The following is a 16,529-nucleotide window of genomic DNA, read 5'->3' as shown; positions in this document are numbered from 1 at the left end:
ATACAGGAAAGTGTGAATGGACTTAAGCTAAAAGGAAAAAATATTGCCAGTGCAAGGACTGATCTCTCAATTTGATAGAGCTGTGGAAGGGAAAAAAGGGGACAGGCATACACACACAGACATTAACTGGAACGGCAAGACAGTGTGTTCAAAGGAAGCTGAAATAAATTCTGAAGCGGCCTTGAAAGCAAATGTCACCTCTGGCTTTTAGCCTGGGAGGGCAGCAAAGTGCACAGGACGAAGAGCGGGCTGCGCCACGGGGAGGATTCGGAGCAAGGTCAACTTGCGAAACAAGTGATGCATGACAGAAACATGGAATTGACGAAACATCCCTCAATAGGGAATACAGTCTCAAGAGCTATCTGCAGCATTTACTTGGCTCACCATACAAACGCGTGTTCTAGAAATAGTAACTTAAAGGCACTTTATCAAAAAATAAAGCTGAGACAATGTAACCGAATATAATTCAGACAGTCTTTAAGAATTTACAGAAAGTGGCTTTTACAGCAGTCCCAAAGAACCGACAAAGCATGGTGGTTATTGAAGAGCAAAATAACGTGACACACACAGAGGGACGCAGCAGAGGCTGCTAACAAAGCACGGACCTTGCTGGTCTCTGCAGGAGATCACTCGTCTGGTGAGAGCTGGAAAGTGCCCAGAGGTCCCCTTCAGAAGGTGGCACTGTGCTGTAAAACCCACCACTTAAATCACAAGGACACACATCCCTTGAAGATGGAGACTCTTTCCAGATATTGGTTTGTCAGTAGAACTCTCTGGAAGAAAATGAGTTTTCTAGAATTGTTTATTAAAAGTAAACCCTGGCCAAAATCTGCATGACCTCGCTGTTGCTCAAAACCACCCTGTAACCACCCAGTACTTCTAACAGAAGTAAAAGCTCTTGTAGGTTTTAACATACTGACAAAACCTAACAGAGGGCAATTTGGGGTGTGGGTATGTGAAAAGAGTTAATTATATATATACTTTTTAAAAAAATTACCTAGTGATAATGTTGCTTTATTCCTTAAAATTGCTTTAGTCATTTTGACACAGTGCCTTAAGTACAGTCTCAGGAGGTTTTTGTTTTGGCTTGATTTTTTCCATCCTTTTTCAATGGCAACAAAAGTCCATCCACTGGAGTCTCCAACAGGACATTTCATGCCTCCTCCCTCCCCAGTGCTCCTGTTAACACCCTCAGCTGTGCCTGGAGGCACCTGAGCTTCCCCATTTCATTTTTTTCTCTCTCTATAAAGAGGAATCCAAAGCCTACGCTCAGGTTAAGGTAACTGAGCAAGTTTAAGGTTACAAGGCTAGCAGACCTCCAATGGAGCTTTTCATTTATCTGAAAGCTTCCTGCATGTGTGAAATGTCGCCTAGGGAACATCAGCCATCAGAGGATGTGTTGGGAGCTTCTGCTTAGCCCATCCCGACAGAGGGGGACAGCTGGACCCGTGCATAGGAGGGTATTGGGGACCTGACCTGGGAAAAACAGCTCTGGTACAACCACTGTCCCACCACTGCACCTCCTCTCCCAGTCCTCTTGCCCAAAACCAGTTCACTCGCCTTGCTGTCCCAGTGGGAACGCCTTTTTACCCCATGCTCCTAAACCTTCTTAAATCACTGCGGCGTGAAGTCATCCACGTTCCTCTTTCAAACAAAAAACCCACGTCCTTGAGCAGACATATCTTTTTGATGCTTCTAGACGTGTAGGCACACAAAGACACCACCACGCACACTAAATGCATTAAAATGTGCACGCTGCCCAGTCTTCTAAATTGTATAATCCTACTGTAAGTAGTTTTCATTCTCTGTCGATTAAAGTATTAGTACATAAAACATCTGTCAGAAATAAAGATTAGGCAATGGGCTCGGACTTGCTCAGAAGGAAAGCAAACAAGCAGCACAAATATCACACAAGTAAAATCCACCCCACGTAATATTAATCCTTTCATTGCCCGGAACCAAGATTTTATTGGCATGAGGCAGCGGAAAGGAGAATTTTTTGTTTGTCTGGCTCGGCCGAGCTTAAATTTCACAAGGATGTTCTAGTTATTTTTGTCCTGATTCAACTGAAATACTGCACCCAACTGAAGGAAATGAAGCACAAAATAGAAAATACCATGTACTGTTCAATGTAGACCGTAATCAATATAACAATCAAAATTTAATTTTTGCTTTCTTTTCAGAGACAAAGCCAGTATCAATGCATTCTAGGGATGAGTAAAAAAAATAAGAGGCAGGATCCTGCCATGCATCACATGCAAAAACTCGTACTTGTTATTTATGTGAATTACAGTAAGATCAAATCTAAGAAATGCTTGGCTCGGCTCATCATCACCCATCCACACCCCTAACTTCTTCCTCACCTATCCTGGAACTTCTACAGGTGAAAAAAACCCAAACCAAAGTGTGTGGCAATATCCTTAACAGTGCCCTTTATATGTAAATCCAATTAATACCACTTTGCATGACATGCGCCCAATATGGACGCATACTGCAAGAATCCTTAAGTCATTCATGTATTTCACCATGCAACCTAAACAAACGTTTTAATGCAGAATTTGAAATTTCAATCGTGTAAAATGGGATGTCATTATAGTTTTACGCCTCAGTGGAGCTTCCACCCCGAAACTTCAGCTCCACGCAACAAATACCATCGCCGCAGCTACCTAAGCTGGCAGCAGGTGCTGCTGTCCCACATAAAAAGTGTGGGCGCTTGGAGCCCCATCCTGCCTCCGCACCGAGGGAGGCCCACAGAAGACCATCTTACCTGCTCTTCGGGAAGGCTCCTGCCTCACCGAGCATCCCAGGAGAAGCAGTAGCAAAAGCCTTGAGCTGAGTTTGGAGAGAAAGGGAGAAGAGCTCAAAAAAAACATACCACTGCACAGCTGCCCCCAGGGCAAAGTGGTACACGGTGCTGCTAACGTGCCGGAAACCGCACAGCATCACCTTAGGACATCTGCTCCTCGCTCCAGTTAGAACAGCAGCATTCTCCTGACAATTTGGTGGAAGAGTCCTTGAGGTTTCCAGTCAAACTCAGGGGGTGGCAGTGATGTTATTTTTGTTTGGTTTTCCTTTAAGCGAGGATAAACATGAGGTATTTGGCTATCTTGCAGGTTTCTTTCTTCTCAACCCCACCCTCCCCTTTCGTGAAAGACAGAAACCAGCTGCAAGAAATGGAGATGATTCAAAGCCTTTTTTAAAAGGCCGAGAATCTTTCACAAGGAATGTATTAGGCATACTGTGACCTTCTGCATCTGCAATTGGACAGGGACTACCGGGAATGTGGAAGCATTGTGGTATTTAACACGTTATATCCAAAATAAGCTTGTACTTTTCGCACGACTTCCAGAAGCAAGCTTCTGGCAGAACCCAGGAAGGTAGACTGTACTTCGCACGAGGACAAATATTTGTAATCCTCTGCTGCCCATCAAGTAGTTACAGTAGGACAATGTTAGTAGGCCATTAATCAAAAGTGGAAAAGGGAAATGCCATAAAACTTACAAAAAGTAAACACGATCAATATTGAGGAGTGCCAGCATTATTCACGATGCTGAAATTATTTCTTTTTAGGCAGTCTGGGAGGTGACCAAAAAAGCACAAGTTAAAAAGGTTCTTCCACAACTGCAGCCCCAGGCATTGCAACTGCAATCACAGCATCCGCTTTAAATACAGAGGGAAACAGAACAGACGTGGAGAAAGATACTGCAATATGTTATTTTGACTGTTTTATTTTTTTTTTCTTCAAAATTTTCTGCCTTGAGACAGGAATGCATGACAGATAGAAATGGCTCAAACATCTTCACATGAAACACTCTTAATCATAATTCATTCACAATTATTTTTCTAAAACATCTACAGTTACATAATCCCACCCATTTCCATCCATTATCACAGATTTAATTATTTGTTAAACAGTAGTTGCCAGCAATTGAAAGCTGTAAGGCTTTTTGCATATTAGTAGAGTCTTCTGAACTACAAACACAAGAATATCACAACTATTACTCTCACTTTACATGGCAACCCCAGGTGGCAGATGTTCCAAAAAGAAATGTGTTGCTTACGTGGAGTTCATAAAAACGACAGAGAGAGCTCTGTGCCTCGTTAGCTCTAAACCCCTTTCTCCTTTACTAAGATTATTTGCTAAACCTACAGCGTATTCCTCATTTGGAACCAAGAACTTTGATGAGTTGACCTTTATCTTCCATTGCTGCTATTTGGCAAATTTGCAAGTCAGGCATACTAGAGCTCTCCAGTAAAACTCTATGTACAGAGCACAGTTTAAACAGATGGGTTGCTTGGAATCCATATCTCCCTCCGTCTGAAGGGAACTACTTTGAGGTTTTCTGGAACTGTTGTAAACAAGAGGATATTTTTTTTTATATATATATATGCGTGTATATATATATTTATATATTTTATATATAAATGTTCTAAATGTCCTTTGGGAGTCCATTGGTTTTTATCTTTCCAAATGATGACTAAATACCTGATCTGTAGCATTTCTCCTGAGAAGATACTAGTAAGGGAATGACAGTTTTGATGCACTTTGGAATGGCACAATCACGTAAACGCTTGCACAATTAAGACTTATGAACTCATCCAAAGTTTCTAAACATGATATTCTAACTAAGAACTAAAATACCAGCACAATGCAGCAAGTTAAAAAAGAAAATTCTATGTAATCAAAATATAAACAAGTACATAGGAAATGGGTATCTGTCAGTAAATCTATATCTTTTTTAAGTAGGAAACATATGCACTTAAGAAAAAAATGTAGCTATCTGACAAACTTCGTAAAAAAAGGTACTTTCCAAATGCATAACAAATGCCAAGATATCCCGTAACTGGCCAGGTATAGCCACATGAGAGCTGCATGGCTTAGAGCAACCTGGGGAGTGGTGGGGTGGAAACAAAAATCACAAAAATCAGCAAGTCTAGGAAAAAAAACAAATAAAAAAAAAAATCACATCATCATCTAAATTACTGTATGCTTATATCACAATTGCTAAAGGAGCCGGGGCAGGGGGCGGGGAGAGATTGCAGTTTAATGATTCTTAGAGTTACCTCTAAAAATTCAGAAGAAAAAAACATCAACTTAATACACTAATCCTAAGCACCAATTTAATAATTTAAGTTAACTGTATTTATATTTCTCCTACTAGGATGGAGCATGTTCTGCTTGAAGGCTTAAAGTTTAACTCTGGAGCCCATCTGACTTCTGCGTTCTTGCCATGCTTTTGCTGCCGTTCACATCAAAGTCACTGTAAAGACTCTTTTAAGTTTCAAACTCTCCAGGCAAGCAATTCTTGGAAAAGACAATTATGTCCTACAGTTTAAATCAACTTTCAGGTCACGAAAAGTGAAACACGCCAGTATTCGCTTAGTCTGTTATTAAATAGTCTGTGAAAATGGAACAGCCGACACCGTTCCTCGACAAGATTTGCCTTAGAACTAGCAGCACCCAGGGCAGACCAACTGCGAACACATCCAGACTCCACTAGGAATTAGTAGTGTTAGAGAATTGCATATGTGTTAGATCAAGAAGGCATCGCCATACATGTGGCATTGTTACATTGTTTTTCCTCTATTTTTCTCATTAAGAAAAAACAAAGGAAAACAGCCCTACAAAGAGCTTTTTGGTTGTTCTGTTTGTCTTTGCACCTGGAAAAAGCAGCACAGTACTCCCCAGCTGGAACAGCTCAGCGCTTCCCATCAGCTTAGTTCTTTCAGAAAGCACTTTCACATAGTTAAGGTGGTCTACTTCCGCTAATTCTCAGAGCTAACCTTTTTTCCAGTATATATTTCATGCCACTTCCTGACAGCAATTTCAGAACTGAAATGGATCTATGGTAATGTTCACTACTGACTGTGACCAGATCTTGACACAGACCATCAAGCCAGGCCCTTGGGATGGTTCCGCACATTGAACTGAAGCTCAGACTAAAAAAATCTCACTGAAATTCAAAAGCTGGAGTGGTCATGAATCTCAGCTACTTTTCCCTATTTGAACCCTCACCCTGTAATGAAAGCACACACACCAAGGGAAAATGACAACCGCCTGAGCTGGGAGTGTTAAGACACCGGTGAGTTATCTTGCTGCTCTTCAGTGACCGTGGATTCGCTGTGCTCCTCGCTCGTCTCGTTGGAGGGCTCCTCGAAGCCCGGCTCGGCAGGATCCAGGCTGCTCCCCTCGCTTTGCTCCTCGCTTTGCTCTTCGCTGGCCTCTGCAGACTGCTCCAAGTTGCTCTCCAGAGAAGCCGGAGAGCTGCCAGTTACACTTTCGTTTTGGTTCATTTCATTAAAAGGCTGTGGAAGAGGTGCAGGAGACTGTACAGCATTTTCACCGGCAGGGATGGGCACTTTGGTTGCACCGATGTCTACGACAATGTCATTTTGTGGTAAAGTTACCTTCTCCACAAGTTTCCATTGAATAATACTCATGTCTTTCCCTCCAGTTGAAATCAAGTGACCATCGCTATGGGTGAAGCTGACATTTGTCACATGACTACTGTGAGCGCTGTATTTGTGACTTGGAGCCTATCAAAAACAAGCAGAAAGATAAATCACATGCTTGACTACAAGAGCACACGATACCGAAATCTCGACCTACTACTATTTTTGCTTAGCCTTTCAAGACAGCTCTTTGTTCACATAAGACTAAAGAATTATATTTATATTACGTTTCCTCCCACAATACATCCTCTCTTCTTAAGGTTTGTACCTTGGGACAGATTCAGATCTTTACGGAAAAAGTAACGGACTTAACACCAAATCCAGCCAGCAGAAAGCATCAAGCCTCTGCTCCAGAACTTAAGGATAACTATTTCCACTTCACTTTTAGGTACACTATTTTATATTTTCTATTTTATATGTAAACTTCATGGGGAAAACCATGCTTTTGTCTCTAGCACTGTTCTCAGCTATAAATGAGCTATTTGGCTGCTACGTTCCAAAACGACTGAGCTGGAAGCAGGTGTCTGGCAAGGAAAGCTTTATGCAATGCAAACAAGCACATAGACTAGACTGGTCTAGACTTACCTTTGGCTTGGAACAGGGATACTGAAAGAGATGGACCTTACAAAAGTCATCAGCAACTGCTATCACTTTTCGGTTATGGGATCTGACAAGGGCATTTATGTCTGTCCCATCTGATCCTTCCGGCCAAACTCCTAGGAGAGAGTAGAGCAGATATTTAGTGATGGTAGTTTTAGAAATCAATTAAAAGACAATCCATAAACAAAAATACAATCTATAAAGCTGTGAGAAAATGTAAGCTTAACAAAAGGTAAATAAAGACATTCAACCGGAAAATGGAATATGCATTGCATTAAACATCATTGATATTTTGCTAGTATAATGCTGCTCCCGCACCCCCTGTCCCTCCAAACCCTTGGCCTCGGCCAGGATAACCTCTCGGGCTTGATGGGTTTCCTGTTCAAAACCTGTGTCTTCTTTAAAGCTTATTTTAGGATTAAGTTTGCCGCTAAATCTGGCAACTCTTCATTTAACACTTTCATTCATACATGAACATTTTAAAAGCAAAACTGATGCTGAAGCATGGAACGAGCCCAGGTACTGTACATTATACAAAGATTTCATTTGGTTTTATTTTAAATCTGGAGCAACTTTTAGTGTTTGCATGAGTCAAAGGAGACAACTGATTGATGATGCTTTGCACAGAAACCCAGCCTGTACAAGTTTCATAGATGTAAGTGCTGTCAAGTGCTTAAGTACAATTCAATATGCTTTTATGTGAAAAGAATGACACTGATATGTCTAGACAAAAGAATAACAACATCGCCTGGATGAAAAGTACTGAATAAATTGGGGAGGGGGGAGGCTCTAGTTTTAACAAAAAATAAATACCCTAGAAATTCCCATAACAAAACTGATGATTCACATCTGCAAGAAAAGCTGAACAAAAGGTAAGCAAGGGGTGATAAGATACTAATTTATACCAAAGGTACCATACTTTTACAGCTCAGAGTTGTGTTTCTGATTAGTTCAGGAGTTTGGAGGAAATTTCCCCCCCAAATTTCACCTCCCACCCCAAAAAACTGTGTCTGATTGACCAAAAGTGATGTCCATTATCAGGTATGAAAATATCTTCTTCCTCCCTTTGACTTTGGTAAAATAAAACACGTGTGCTGTCTACTATTTTACACAGCGCAAAACGCCAACTTAGAATTGCCTTATCTTTTTCAAACTCCCACGCTATCCCTTCTTGTTTTTAAGCAAAATGACAAATAGAGTTTAACTTAAAGTGTTTTTTTTCCATTGTCACTGGGTGGAGTAAGAACTTTATTTTCTCTGAAGAATAACAAAGGTAGCTTGTTACAATGCCAGTAAACTACATTTAGGTAATTTACTACATGAAGACATAAAATGCTAAATTTATTCAGAAATATTTTAGTGCTCTCACATCAATGAAATTAATCTGAAAAATATATACGATTTAGGAATTTTCAAGTAGCTCAAAATGAATAAATTTTAACTTTCTCCTGCATTCTATATATAAAATACTGTCATCAGGTGGGAGTAATAAATGAACTTCCAATCAGTTTCCTGAAGTTTCAGCTACCACCTTAGGCAGACTGTGTCGAACAGCTGTGCCGTTTCCTCTTCTTTTTAATTTTAGATTAAAAAGACTAATATTCAAGATTGCATCTCTTACTATACATCTTTTGTGTTCACAAATTCCTTTAACAGCTGTAAAGGTAAGACAAGCCTTTGTTATAAGGCAGCAGGATTTGCTTTCGATGCATCAGGCAAACATGCAAAAACCAAGACGTTAATATGACTTAGTTCTTCATAACTGTAAAAATAACAAAACCTCCCAAAATAATAGGATTTTGTTATTAGGTATGACAGCAGCACTTCAATTTTAATAAATTCTGCTAGCCAGCAGTAAGCCTCTCAAAAGAATCTGCTCAGACGAAAGTGTGGGAAGCGTGCAGTAAACGAGAGAGTGACTTTAAGTGCTCGGGGTGCAGACTGATGATACCGCTGAGCCAATATAGTAATATCAACTGCCAAAAAGGAGTGATGCTATTCTCATCCGAACCATGCATTTCCATCCTCTTTCTTGTGCTGACAACAGTTCAATGCCTGAGCTTACGGACACACTATCCACAGAGCTAAATTAGTAAAACACATACCCAAAAGCCCAGATCCCATAAACTTAACCTTCCCTCCTGAACATCAACGTGAGCAGCCCCCAGGTTGTTTGGATCCCTGAGCCAGCTGACCCTCGGGTCAAAGCCAGACTTCTTTGGGCAGCAAATATCTGCTAGGTTGGCCTAGCTGCACTGTCTGATTTAATGGGAAAATACTTGCCTTTGTCTGAGACCAAACCATAATTTTAAGATTCTGCAAAGGGTGTCAGACTACCAGACAATATAAAATTAAAACATGATGAATCTTGGCTACGAAGTTTAAATATATTCTGTTCTGCCCCAGAATAACATCACATTATCTGCTTTATCTACTTCACTCCCGTGTCCTCTGGAACACTGAAGATTTTTAAAGCAGTTGAGACTAATTAAACTTAATCCAGAGTGGTTAAAGTTTGTATTAATCCAAAAGGGAATGCAGACAGGATGAGCAGACTTGTCTGCTTTTTAAAAACAGAAAGTAAAAAGGCTTCTCAAAACAGCAGTTACGGGAACTGCTCATCTCCAGCCTGGCCCCAGTCACCAGTAGCTTCTACCCAGCAGCTGTTGAAGAGACAAAGCCAATGGTTTAGATGTGAAATCAAACTCTTCCTGCACTCCCACACCTCGTGTCCTTAGATCAGGAGTAAAGGACACTTCTGGGAAAGCACTGGGATTCAGAGAGCTGCTCTCCTTACTCTGCTCCACCAACTACCAAACATAGTGGTAAGAGTTCAGTAGCAACAGCGCCACTGCCTGCTACCTCCACGCTTCTGGTAGATTGAAGTACTCTTCATGAAAGGTAAAATGGCTTCAGCTCCAAGGCTATTCCAGAAGGAATATTCAGTCTGTACAAATTTTTTTCATTGCTCCTGGAGAAAGTTGTCACATTAGTGTGAAAGAGAGTTTTGCTTTTCATTTTCTCTAATGTCTCCTGAATCTTCTGATACTCCATTTTAAAAAAAGGCATTTGTGTTGCACTATTATTTCAGTCACAGCAGCAAAGACAGTGAGGAAATGACTGCTGTGGAGCAAAATGCACAGCGCATCAGGAGGAAACAGCCATCCACTCTCTAATTCACCCAGACAGACTGAAAAAAAAACCAAACACGCACACAACGCGGTTCACAATTCTCAGGCTAACGGGAGCCAATATTTTCATCAAACTAGCAATAAGCAACAGTATTCAGCTCCAGAAACAGCACGCTCCCGTTGATTTCTGCTACCTACCTCAAGCTCCAAACAACTCAAAAATATTTATGCAGTTTATCAACCAGTCAGCTTCCTTCTCTAATCTCTTTATTTTCCCTGCTCTGCCTCAGATCTTTGGTACCCAGAAAGGAAATCAAGCCTGGTTATAAAACACCAAATGCCCTCCACCCAACCAATATGCCACAGAAGAGTGTCAGTTTTAGCCCACAAACCAGCTGCAATCCTTTAAGACTACTTGCTCACTAAGCACGTAACGGTTCTAAAATATGCACGATAGGTGTCAGAAGCTACAGAAAGATTTACTTCTATACTGCATATGAACTGATGTTCAAAGTTTAACTCCTGCTAGCTTTGAAGAAAATATTTGTAAACCTAACCCTCACCACTAAAGAATTTGCTGATTTACCTGGGTTTGATGTTTCCTACACAAAGAACAGAGGCAGGTATCTGATCTCAGCAGTGGAGGCAAGAGGTTCAGCATCCCGCTCACACAACTTGCTTTCACAACACTGACAGGCTGAACCATACTTTTCAACTCCTCAGAGAGGGGCTCCTCATTTATGGCCAACAGAGTTGTCTTCAGCAAAAGCAGTTTAAACTGTTTGGCCACAGTCTCAAACTGCACTGTTAAATCAGATCTGTCAGCTTTGTAATTTTTTTTTTTTACATTTAAAAAAATAAACTACTAGGTAAAGAATCTGTTCAATCTTTAAAGCATTTTTACTCTTTAGAAGCAGTCTACTCACCTTTGACTACAGGTATCAAAGTGCTGTCATGATTTTAAGTATGATTTTAAGTCATGAACTATAACCTACACTCACACAGTCTTGTTCCTATCCCAAAACAAGGTAAGCAAATGAGAATGCACATGTGCCATATAAGCACGTCAAAATATCAGCTTTTTGCTTCAGTGCCTCCGAAATTGGTAGCCTAAAATGACAGCAGAAAAATCAAATCCCAAACTTCAAGACTAAATATAAATCAATTATACATTGTCTACAGAGCATCCAGTGCTCTGTATCACAGACAGGCATTGTGGTCAGTCTCTTTAGTCTGTCATCTCAGCACCACCCTCAATAACCATTAACAGCGCATTTCTGATGACAAATTGAAGCAAAAGAAAACACAAAAGCACAGCGTGAATAGCTTAAAAGCAAGTCAAACAGTGCTTACCAAACACCTGGAAGCCTAGCACACACGTGTATGTCGTCCAATCTATATCCTTACAGTCAGAACGATTCCTGATTAGCTTACAGCCACTTGGAATGTCCCCTGCAAAAAAATTGAATGATGAGTTATGACATATAATTTTATATTTACGTATGTGCTCTTTGAAGGTGCTAAGATAGTAAATAAACATATCTTAAAACCAATCTGGAATCACACTGTAGAAACAAAGACAGACCAGTACCTTTATAGAATTCCAGATACTTGAACCTTTGCTTGGTATTTAAGAGTCACATTTACTTCTCATTTCCTTCTTCAGATCAGCGTACCTTGAAAACACTTCCAGTTTGGGTCCCTTGCTACCTACTCTACAAATTGCTTTAATAGAGTCTGTAATAGAATAATTTCTCCTACCTACCAGCTCCATTGATGTGCTAAAACTCAATCAATCATTCACGAAACTCTGCTTTTAAAACAGTGAGAAACTACTGCTAAAGGAGCCTTAGACGGCTTTCCAAATTCCAACTAGAAAATGAAAGATTGTTTCCCAAAAGAACGTCCATCTTTCAATACACCAGCCCGGTACTAACGGGTCACAGCTCTTTGCTTCCCTATACAGGCAATTATGAACACCAACACCTCCTTTTGGAAGACTGAGATATTGCATTATCCACATTTGAAACCTAAGTTGTGACATGCAGAAAGAACATGTTAAGGTGACAGCTATTTAAACTGATGGCTCTTCTTGCCTGTACAGGAACAGAACTACAATCCTCTTGGATCTCGTTAAAACCACAAGAAGACAACAATACAAAAAACAATTTAAAAACAGACCGATACATACTATGCATACTGAACTTCTGACATAACCAATATACATTAAGTTCCTATTTTCGTGTGTTAAAAGACAAACACAAAAACATTATTACTCCTAACTCATTAAACTAGTATTATTGCTTTGCTTAGTTTTCAACACCACCTGCCAAGAGAAAAGTTAAAAAAAGAAACCCCAGAACAGTGGCACAGACCCACTGATTTTATTCCCCCAAAATAACTGGTACTGTTGACATTAATTGGACAACTGTATATATTATTTTCAATCTACAGAACTTTGGGCCAACATCAAAACGTAGTGCCACTTGTTCTGTAAATTCTATGCTGTTAAACTGATTTATGACCTTGTAAAGAAGTAAGCTATATTTGGCATTGCCATTAGGTAATACACAGCTCTGAATAACATCAAGAGATCAGGTTACACAAGTTCAAATTGCTTCCTTTGTCAGTGAGCATTTTGTACAGTCCTGATCAAACACACTCTTCTAAATATTCTGACAGCTAATACATACTTCTGTTTCCAGTGAATTTAATTTCATACTTACAGTATAGTATTTCATAGTCTCCTGAGTTTGACATTATATACTTGTTGTCTGGGGACCAGTCAAGGTGGGTAATATAGCTGGAATGTCCCTGGAGAAGAATGCAGTAACACCAATATGAAACGTGTATTTTAATTCAAACAGAAGCAGAAGTTGCACCCACAGACGGGACAGCTAACAGCAAAAAAGCACCTCCCCACCCACCCCAGTCTGCCACAGTTCACTTGTGCTCCTTTAAAGGCTCCTTACTGCCCAGTGCCACGCTCGCCAACAGCTAAACAAACGCAGGCTGGGCACCATGCCTCTCCCACCACATGGTGGATTCTTCACTTGTAAGCGGTGCTGTCCCTCTCGGACCCCAGAATGATTTACTCCTAAAAGGTACGTTGCTAAAATACAAACGAACTCACATTTATACTTGAATTAAGAAAGAATACATTGCTACTAATTGAGAAAGGCAAGTAACTTGCATAGGATCATTTTTAGATCCCAACAGAAAAGCAGCAGATGGGACTCTATTTTATTTCTCTATCCATTCAAAGTAATTTTCATTAAATGCACGCACTTTCAAATAACTTTTGCTCATCCTAAAAACTTAGGATACCTCAGTTAACAACCACCATGTAAAACTACCAGATCAAGGACTAGTGTTACAAGAATACCCTCCTAAGTTTTTTGAAAGTTTCTGCTGTGCTTCTTACAATGCATGCATGTTAGTGCCAGCTTCAAAAGCAGTTTTCCCTATAGACACAGAGTCATCTATATAACAATCAAAACACTTTGGCCTAATTGCTTAGTTATCATCATCAAGAGCACACTGAGGGCTAAACACCCATCTTTGTTTTTGTGGGAGAAGCTAAATGCAGCTGGTCAGAATATTCTTCCTGTGCACAAACTTTTTTGTTGGTAGTAATAACAGTAATAATAAAGACATGAGAGGCTCCAGAGTAGCCGCAAATTTGTGTAAGGTAGGAATAAATTCTCTCTCTTTAATTTAATAAATTTTCTGTTAATTTAATAAATTAACAAAAGTGACATCCGCATCACTCTTTTCTTCTTTCACCCTTCCATTTCTTCTTAATGCTCCTCTTCCCCTTGTACGACCATCCATTTTCTCCCCTTCCTCGTCATTCTGCCAGGCAACAAAATGTCACTTTCTTGACTGACAGATGCCAATCCATCTCGGTGGGCATTATGAAGATGGTGTCCCTCCGTGCTCTGCAAGGTCTCCTGGCCCAGCCTGCACCCGCCGTGCCAGGGCCTCGCTGGAGCACTGCACTGCACCACCCACCACGCCAACCTCCTCTAGAGAGCTCTAAGAGATGCTGATTGCTTCCAGAATTACATCTAGAAATACAGCCATGTCTCTCTCCCTGTCCCCAGGTCCGCTGTAAGAGACTGCAAAAGCACTTAGGAGAAAAGCTAGCCTTTAAGATGTATTTATTTATGAACTAGTCTCAGCCTCAAGCAGAGGAACTGTGTATTGACATAACTACTTTGCAGTCATGGGTGGGATATATGATATTGACATGAAAACTTGGTATTTAGAAAAAAAAAATTATGCACAATTGGCTAGGATTTTTTTCTCCCTCCCCCCCCCTTATTTTCCAAGTCTTCAAATTCGCAAACGAACTCCAACATGGAAAAGAACTGGTCAGTCATTTACTAAATCCTGCCAGACATTTGGCAGCTGTTAAAATTCCTGGGGGCGGTGGGGGAGGGAACAAAGCAATGGGCCAGGGGGCTCCATGCTGCAAAATCCCTTCAGGCAAGCGATCACCGAATGGTGAACTGGAACATAACATTGTCATAATATTTTCAATAGGACGATCTCATTTTCCATTAAAATCTTTCTTTGGTAGCTGCCCGCTGATAAGGCAACATTTTGCTCTTTCTTTTTCTGTACCTTTATATACAATCAACATGATTATTCACACCATCACTGGCTAGTAAAACTATCAGACTACATGGAAACCCTCTCCTTCATTGGCAATGTTTATCTGCTTCAGACTTAAGCGGTGCAAGGGCTGAAATGCCCACAGCCTATAGAACAGGCACACTAATTATTTCAGGTTAAGTCCAGTGTATCAAATAATTCAACCTGGCTGCCTGTGTGGCTTTCACCCCACAGCCCTCTTGGTAAATGCGCACCACTTGCTTCTCCTTTGCTAACAGATATCGCTGATGTAAGACAAACAGAGACAGCGCCAGCTACCTTGGAGCTGCTGACATGTTGGAAGTTCATAACCCAGCCCATACCTTCACACTTCTGTCTGCATAGCTGGAGCCCTCAAAAAACAGCTGCACAAGTCGAAACGGTTGTTTCGGCTCATCTGAAATTCTTTCTGATCACAACCAACACCATCCCTCACTGTGAAAACACGCTCACAGGTCAGAGGCTCGCCTTTCCGGCAGCAGCAGAAAGCCTGGTCGTGACTGAAAGGGGATTTAAACGTAACAGTAGGCATACAGCCCTTATGCACAAGCCGATGCTGGTTCAGTAGATAAAATCCTTCTGCAAGCATTCAAGTAATGTATTCAAGTTGGAAGAAACAACCAGAAGTTGACTACCAGGAGGACTGAGTCATCCTACTTGGAGGTCACCCGCAAGGCTACTGAATGACAGAAGAATGCCAGAAGGACGTGGTGCCAGCGCCCAAGCACCGGCCAGGAGAACGCTGCAGGTCCTGAGCATGCCCGGGTGTCTCCCTGCTTAGCATCAAGCTGGTACGGACCCGGCAGCGTTCTGGCAGGCAGCGGAGGGGAGGCGCAGAGCGCCTGAAACCTGATCGGCAGCATAAGCTCTGGTCAGCTAACTAACACGCTGCTGCCTTCTGCACACGCTGGAAGGGTCAGGGGAGCTCAGCCCCGACAGAAACCAGGTTGCTAATTTTGGCTTCTACACGCAGTCACTCAGACTGAAGGAAAAAAAAGAAAAGAAAAAAAAAAAAAAGGTTAACAGAAATGTGCTTTGAAGCCTTAAGTCTTCTGCCTGAGTATAACGATGTTCATTTCTCTCAGCTCAATTTCTACAAACCCCTTTCCTGCCAAGGCAGAGGTACAGACAGACATACAGATGCCTGACAAGAAGCTGCATACAGGAGAAAAAAGGCAACGAAGGAGAGAAACCCTTTCCAGTGCAGCTTCACCATACTCAGTACACTGGAAACTGGTTATTGATTAATATTCCCAGCTATTAGCAGCTTTAGAATTCTGAGATCACTTACTAGTAATGCTATTTAATAAAGTGGTATGATCTGAAAACGAATTGTACCTCCGAAACACTATCCTACAACGTAGGGCCAAGGGGGCCCAAGCATCAGTCGACGCTGGTTTAAATTGCCATATGCTCTCTCCTGAGCATAATACATACAATATAAAGAAATAAATGATCTCATACATCTTCAAAGAGCTCACAGAGACCTTAAAGTACATAGCGAGCTAAATATTACATACATTAAGATTAGCTATCTTTGAGCAACGGGGTTCTTTAACCATCTTTTACAGTTAACAAATAAGTGATGGGGTGAAACTCTGTCCTAAGGCGCAGTCAGCTGCTGCCGTCCCCATAAGCCCCACTGAGCCCCTGGTCTGACCCTCCTGTAGGCTCAGCCCTTTCCCT

The 16,529-nt window shown here is 41.1% G+C and overlaps 1 protein-coding gene across 1 annotated transcript in view; it reads right to left on the bottom strand.

The window, feature by feature from the left end:
• Positions 1-3,712: 3,712 nt before the first annotated feature.
• Positions 3,713-16,529, bottom strand: part of EML4 (echinoderm microtubule associated protein like 4) — a 99,234-nt gene continuing 86,417 nt past the window's right edge. Inside the window, exons 21-24 of the mRNA XM_009888646.1 lie at positions 12,911-12,998; positions 11,538-11,636; positions 7,039-7,169; positions 3,713-6,537 (exon numbers count right to left, since the gene is read on the bottom strand). Of these exons, the coding sequence (XP_009886948.1) occupies positions 6,073-6,537; positions 7,039-7,169; positions 11,538-11,636; positions 12,911-12,998 (783 nt within the window). The 3' untranslated portion in view covers positions 3,713-6,072. The remainder of the gene's footprint in view (positions 6,538-7,038; positions 7,170-11,537; positions 11,637-12,910; positions 12,999-16,529) is intronic.

The sequence above is a fragment of the Charadrius vociferus genome, unplaced genomic scaffold, assembly GCF_000708025.1.
Source record: "Charadrius vociferus isolate BGI_N301 unplaced genomic scaffold, ASM70802v2 scaffold340, whole genome shotgun sequence".
Taxonomy (NCBI): domain Eukaryota; kingdom Metazoa; phylum Chordata; class Aves; order Charadriiformes; family Charadriidae; genus Charadrius; species Charadrius vociferus.
The sequence above is the reverse complement of the archived record's forward strand: the minus strand, read 5'-3'. Positions and strand labels throughout refer to the sequence as shown.